Below are 7,137 nucleotides of genomic sequence, written 5' to 3'. Positions count from 1 at the left end.
TGAACTTGCATATTGTGTATTAGATTGGTTGGTTGGAGTGCCCGTTAGATTCCTTCCTTTCTCTTTCACACAAAAACGAGGCAAGCTCGTTACCGAGATTCAAGCTGAGCATTTCTCAGACATAACATTTCAATTTTATCTTTGTAGTTTCCATTTTGCATGATACAACAAGCTTTCTAAGATCATGGAAAGCAATAAGGGAAGGCACTGACTTGAGACATATAGACAAAGTTACCATGTAAGGGAAATAATCCTCATCGTTGCTCCAAGGAACACTGCGTTTGAGTTGTGGAGGCATAAGAGAGCTATTGATACCAAGTCCTGAAAAGTTCAAGCACAAGTTTATAGTGGAACCAATGGTCATAGCTCAATGGTCTGCTATGCTTGATGGCCTCAAGATGGAAATCCAATAGTGCAGGGTAGAGTTGGGACCATCATTAATGATCATAGTACTAGTACATGAACAAAGGTATTGTCAGTTTGGCTGTGAGCTTATGTAATTTCTTGCACTGAAGAGAGCTATAGTACTGGGTATATTGCAACGCCCCGATGGCACTGCCTGGCACTGGCAGGAGGCTCCAGTGGCTCCCAGCTCATAATACATCATTCCTTACTATCTCTAGATCCTCACTAGAGATTGTTCACAAATTGAGCAAAAATTTCATTGATCATGACACATTTCAGTCTTCACTACTTTGTCATGTTTATTCTATACCAAATTCATATGTTCGACAACTACAGATTATACCACACCCTGATCAAAATTGGAGTGAGATGTACTGGTAGGAGAGCCAAATCCTGTACTTACCAAATTGAGACAGACTACTTGAGAGGAATTTAATGCCTAACACAATCAAGAACAGCAGGTGAATCAACTGGTGTCCAGGAGAAGGCATCTAATGGCTGAGTCATGCGCTGCAAAAAAGATATAGTTGGATATGGCAAATAGGCAAGGAAAAATATACATAGCTTACCAAATCAATCAGTTGATAGATTAGAATCTGTTTGACATCTCGTTTAGGTAGTTGCAAGGGGACTCGATTGAGGTCTGCACAAACATATAGCAATGCATCAACACCTTCGACATTCAAACCCTTGGCTAGTTTCTCTTTCCCCACACTACTACTATTGTTGCACGGTGCCCACAGAAGTTGATGGATATGACCGACACCTGTTGCAGAGTGCCAATTCATTTTCCTTGCTGTAGCCTGCATCATTCTTTTCTGTTCAGTATTGGTCAGTATATGACAAGCAACATTGCCATGAAATGCAAGAGATAGGACAGGAAATGCCCAAGGTGCCTGAGGAGGAGCAAACATAGTAGGTGTGAAGTGTGGCCAGACAAAAGCATGATCTTGTTAAGATCATGTATACCGTGTAACCGTGCCAAAGCTACAAGGTGCCTAAGTGCGGAAGACGAGTGGGACAGTAGTGAAGTTATTAACAACACCGCCGTTACGCCGTTAGTCCCCGGAGAGCGAGAGTAGAGAGAGAGGAACTAAGTAGCAGCCAGGTCGGAGCGGCGGTATCGCCGGTGACGAGGAGCGGACCAGAGAACGTTAAAGTCCTAAGGTCGAGGAGAACGTACTTCAAGGCGTTGAGCCTGAAGACTTAGAGAAGAGTTAAGTTGAGAAGGGAGATCTAAGTTGATCTAAGTTGATAATTAAACTGAGGAACTACAGTAGCGTACAGGCAGTATTTATATCTATGGATCGGCGCAGCGGTGCGGAGCGCCAGACTAACTACTAGGAGCTATACGAGTAGTACCTGCAGGGTAAAGTAAAAGACAATAAGGAGAGACTAGAACGAAAGGGTAAAAGACAATAGTGAGAGACTAGAACGAAAGGGTATGTGTAGCGAGAAAGAACAATAAGAGTGAGATAACAATAAGAGCAGATCTTCGGAGTACCGAGCGGCGGCATGGAGGCCCGCGGCATGGACTTGACAGATCTTCATGAATATCATTCAAACGCTACAATGTATTCAACTAGAAGATTATGTCAATATTGAGACCCAACTATAGCTACCCATTCGACAAGTGCCTCTATCATGTTATCTTTTGTAATATCATTCTTTGTTATCAACTCCTTTCTCACAATTCCACCCAAGATTTGGATGGGGAACACTATGAGGTCATTACAGACATACAGTAAAGTCCCCCACTTCTTGCTCTTCAGCCTCAAACATAGTTGTGTTTGCAACAAGTCTGAAGAAGGACGCAATGAAGATAGAAGATGATGTATCTCAATCAATTCCTGCTTATAAGTATTGATCTTGACCAAAAGGTTTGACATCCATTGGTGGCAAAAATGCTGTAAATCATTCGAAAGGTGCTCCTGTCAAGTCCATGCCTTGGGGCCCCATCCTGCCGCTTGGTATTCCGAGATCTACCGTTTATTGTAATCTCATCTTTATTGTTCTTTTTCACTACACATTCCCTTTCTACTTAGACTCTCCTTTATTGTTTTATCCTTTCCTTCTCCTAGTAGTTAGTTTGGCGCTCCACACTGATGCACCGATCCATAGATATAAATACTGCCTGTACAATACTGTAGTTCCTCAGTTTAATTATCAACTTAGATTATCCTCTTCACGTCCTTGACTTGAGACTCCCTCTGGACTCTTGTCACTCTCTAGTTTTCAGACTTGTTGCCTTGAAGTCTTCATCACTCTGACCTTAGGACTTACAAGTTCTTCAGTTCGCTCCTCATTGTCAGCGATACTGCCACTCCAACTTGGCTGCTCCTGGCTCTCTCCCTCTCTACTCTTAATCTCCGGGGACTAGCGGTGTAATGGCGGTGTTATTCATAACTTCACTACTGTCCCATTCGACCTTCCGCCCTTAGATACCTTGTGGCCTTTCGCACAGTTACATGGTGTACATGATCTTAACAGCTCCCACTCCAGTACTGCAATCACAAGATCTTCTTCAGCACTATCAATTGGTGTAATAGGGGTGGAATTCACGAGAGATAGTGGAGGAGGGGGAGTAAATTGGTAATAGTGTGATATCAAAGACACAGGCATTGTATTTTTGTTCTTGGGCTCCCTTGTGCTGCAAGGGTTGTCTAAGTGTAGTGCATCACAAAAGAAGTTTCCAAATATATTTTTTAGAGCATGCATGGGATTGATGGATACCTGTTTTGAGGGACTATAATAAGGCAATCACCAGAATTCTGAGAAGCGCACCCCATACAGGTGCTCTATTCTTTCACGCTCAGCATGTGTCAAGTCCATGCCTCGGGCCTCCATTCCGCCGCTCGGTACTCCGAAGATCTGCCCTTTATTGTAATTTCTTCTTATTGTTCTTTCTCGCTACACATACCCTTTTGTTCTAGTCTCTCCTTATTGTCTTTTACTCTACCCTGCAGGTATTACTCGTATAGCTCCTAGTAGTTAGTCTGGCGCTCCGTGTAAGACCTGGGTCAAAATAGGTCTTAAGGTAGGGTTTGGTGTATGAAGGTTTATGTTGTAGCGTGCTAGGAGCTCGAAGGGAGCTACGGGAACTGCGACCGAGGACAGGAATGACCTAGTAGTGGCTGGGGCGAAGAGATGGTGACCCTTGAGGGGGTTCCCAGGAGGTCCAGAGAGGTCCCTAAGGTGTAGGGAGGTTAGGTAGATAGACGGAACCTTGTAATATTGTGTAGTAGGAGTTGTACTCGCTAGAACGTCAATATAGGAATCGAATAGGTCGTAGATAGGATTGGGTCTCGAGGTTGTAGGCTCCCGAGAGGGTACACGCCCGGAAGGGGAGGTTCCCGGGAACTGGGCCTATGGAGGGACGTCCTAGAGTGTTGAAGGTAGTAACGGAGAAGCAATACGTGGTTCGACGTGAAGAGTAGCTTCGACGTTACTTAGATCGAGGTCCTGAAGCTTATAGAATAGCTAGGGAGCTCAAGGAGGTTTGGGGAGGTTAGCTCACCAAGGTGGTAGGCGTTGGGGAGCTTTAGTATTGTTCGAGGGAGCTCGGGAACTCACTCGGATTGCTTAGACGTGAAGTAAAAGCATGTATTGGATCGTATAGACGATCGCAGAGACGATAGACAAGAGTTGAGAGAAACAGAGGTAGAGAAATAGAGAGTAAAGAGAATTCCATATAGGTAGCAGGTACAAAGGGACAGGGACTGGACCTATGTAAAGGGTGTGTGTTCAAAATATACCAAGCTGGGGCTTCAGGACATTGCGGCGTTACTTAAATAGGTACGGGAAGTGAACAAGAGAACATCTGGAGGCATGAGGCAGCTAATCGGGGGAAGGAAGGTAATCGAGATTAATACTTAAAGGGGTTATTGGTTAGGAGGGTTTTCGTACGCGTGTCGGGGTGAAGGACGTTTGGGTAGTTGCGTCAGGAATACTTGAGGAGGTGTCTGGTGGTCCTTGGGGAGGTGCAGAGGACATACAGGAGGTGGGTAGGACGTATGGCAACGTGTGGCGGGTACTGGGACTGGTCTGGTTGTAGCCAGGGCATGACACTCCGCACCGCTGCGCCGTTCCGTAGATATAAATACTGCCTGTACGCTACTGTAGTTCCTTAGTTTAATTATCAACTTAGATCTCCCTTCTCCACTTAGCTCTTCTCTAAGTCTTCAGGCTCAGCGCCTTGAAGTACATTCCACTCGACCTTAGGACTTGAACATTCTCTGGTCCACTCCTCGTCATCGGCGTTACCGCTGCTCCAACCTGGCTGCTACTTAGCTCCTCTCTTTATACTCTCAATCTCCAGGGACTAACGGCATAACGGCGGTGTTGTTAATAACTTCACTACTGTCCCACTCGTCTTCCGCACTTAGACATCTTGTGGCCCTGGCACGGTTACACGGTGTACATGATCTTAACAGCATGGCTCTCTGCATCCTGCCATTTTTCTGCACCTTCACGGAGGTACTTGTCATCAATTGCCTCCCAGTCTTCATAATTCACCGAATTAAGGTAAGCTTTGTGCCACATTTGACAGGTTGCACAGTATGTATGTGAGCCTATGTCAATTAAGCCAGCAAAGGGATGTGATGCTTTAGCATCTATGGAGATATTAGCTAGAACTACACAATGTGTATGCTTATATGGTGTTTCTTGGTTGTCCGATGAAGCACATTAAATACCCCTAGTGTATGCAACTAACATCTCATCTACGATCAGTTGTAAATAGTGGTTGTATGCTCCTGCTCTAGCATCAGGTTCTCGGGGACCCTGTATGTGTCATGCCCTGTCCCTAAAAGCTCCCCTTGTTACCTTCCTAGACATCCCAGAACCGCTTATCAGCTCCTTTGCACCTCCCAAATAACCTCCCATGAAACCCCCATGAACCACGGAACCCTAGCCAACCTCCATCTGAAGCGACAGCCCCGCAACTTGCGTATGCTGCCGGACAATCCCCTATCAATTTAGCCTCATGGGTTCTGCACTTCACGCCAGCCCCATTAGATGCTCGTTTATTACAATGTCCCTTTACCTATTCAGCCCACCTATACAAGTATCCTTGGTAACATAAGCATCCCTAGCTTGGTATACTTTGAACACACACCCTTTTGCATAGGTCCAGTCCCTGTCCCTTTGTACCTGCTAACCATACAGATTTCTCTTTACTCTCTGTTTCTTTATCTCTGTTTCTCTCAACTCTTGTCTATTGTCTCTACGATCATCTATACGATCCAATACACGCTTTTACTTCACGTCTAAGCAATCCGAGTGAGTTCCCGAGCTCCCTCGAACAATACTAAAGCTCCCCAACGCCTACCACCTTGGTGAGCTAACCTCCCCAAACCTCCTTGAGCTTCCCAATTGCTCCACAAGCTCTGGGACCTCAATCTAGGTAACGTCGAACTATGTGTCGCTTCTCCGTTACCACCTCCAACACTCGAGGTCATCCACCTCTAACCCTCAGTTCCCAGGACCTCCCCTCCCGGGCGTATACCTTCTCAGGAGCTTATACACTCAAGACCTATTCTCTCTATGACCTATTCGACCTGACATTGATGTTCTAGCGGGTACAACTCCTCCTATGCAACGCTACTAGGTTCCGTACCTCTACCTCCTCTACCTACGCCTTAGGGACCTCCCTGGACCTTACAGGAACCCCTTCAAGGGTCACATCTCTCAATCCCAGCCACTACTAGGTCATTCCCGTCCTTAGTTGCAGTTTCCGTAGCTCCCTTCGAGCTCCGGCCTGCTCCTAGCATGCTACAACGTAAACTCCTCATACCAAAACCTACCCTAAGACCTATTCTGACCCAGGTCTTACATTATACCAAGCTCTCCCATCACCAAACGGACTCATCGCAACGAAATGTCTGCGACGTCAACGGAACCACCTTCTAGTTCCAAACTCGAATCAAAGAAACAAAAGAGCGCCTTATCTCGTGGAAACACGACACAAGCTCAAAAGTCAAACCAGGCTGCTAGCTCCACTGTCATCACAGTGGCAGCTGGTCAACACCTGATGTCCATCCCAGAACAGTCGTTCGGGGATGAAACCACTAGCAATGTAAGGAGCCCCCTCCAGTGGAACCTGGGATGGGACCACCACAACGGAGGTATACCTCCATGGGTTATGCCCAACCTGCCAGTAGTCCCATGGGAGGTTTCGCCTACTCCCCTACCTGGGGAACCGAACGCGGGTGGAAGAGTCAGCGGCCAAGTAGCCGCTATCAAAAGGTTACAAGGGGAGAATACAGATCCTCTTACAGTACGACAACAGGAGAAACTTCCACAGAGGAGGGTATCACCTGCCATATCCAAACAGTCTCGGACGTCATCCCGGAGGTTACCAACTCCTCCAGTACAGTCCCTTAACCTTCCTCCCCCGAGACGAGGAAGTTTGCTCTCCACTCTCCTGAAAAGTCCAGCTATGAATACGCCCAACTGGGAGCATACACATGCAATACATCATAGCAGGACCAACTTCCCAGTACAACCGTTGTTTGAAATGACATTGTGTCTGGAAGACGTCATTCAAATTCAGGAGTGTATCCCGGAGGACGTAGCTATGGTCTTAAGGGAGGTATTGGAGTCGATGGGGATCGAAATATTGGGAGACGGTCTTGAATTCTCAGACTTACGAGTACAGTTCCTAACAATGGGAACTCAACTGGAGATAGACCTCCCAGAGAAGGCCCAGTGAACCAATCAGACTTTCTCTGG

The 7,137-nt window shown here is 46.4% G+C and overlaps 1 protein-coding gene across 1 annotated transcript; it reads right to left on the bottom strand.

Annotated features, from left to right (window-relative positions):
- Positions 1–837: 837 nt before the first annotated feature.
- On the bottom strand, positions 838–1,319 carry C8R40DRAFT_1178724 (uncharacterized protein; the record flags this gene model as incomplete). Its single annotated transcript, XM_046232914.1, has 2 exons — positions 838–915; positions 975–1,319. The coding sequence occupies 2 exons, from the start codon at positions 1,317–1,319 to the stop codon at positions 838–840; spliced, it is 423 nt and encodes a 140-aa protein (XP_046078824.1).
- Positions 1,320–7,137: the final 5,818 nt, after the last annotated feature.

The sequence above is a fragment of the Lentinula edodes genome, assembly GCF_021015755.1.
Source record: "Lentinula edodes strain Le(Bin) 0899 ss11 chromosome Unknown C8R40scaffold_94, whole genome shotgun sequence".
NCBI lineage: Eukaryota > Fungi > Basidiomycota > Agaricomycetes > Agaricales > Omphalotaceae > Lentinula > Lentinula edodes.
This window is presented reverse-complemented; position numbering and strand designations above follow the sequence as displayed.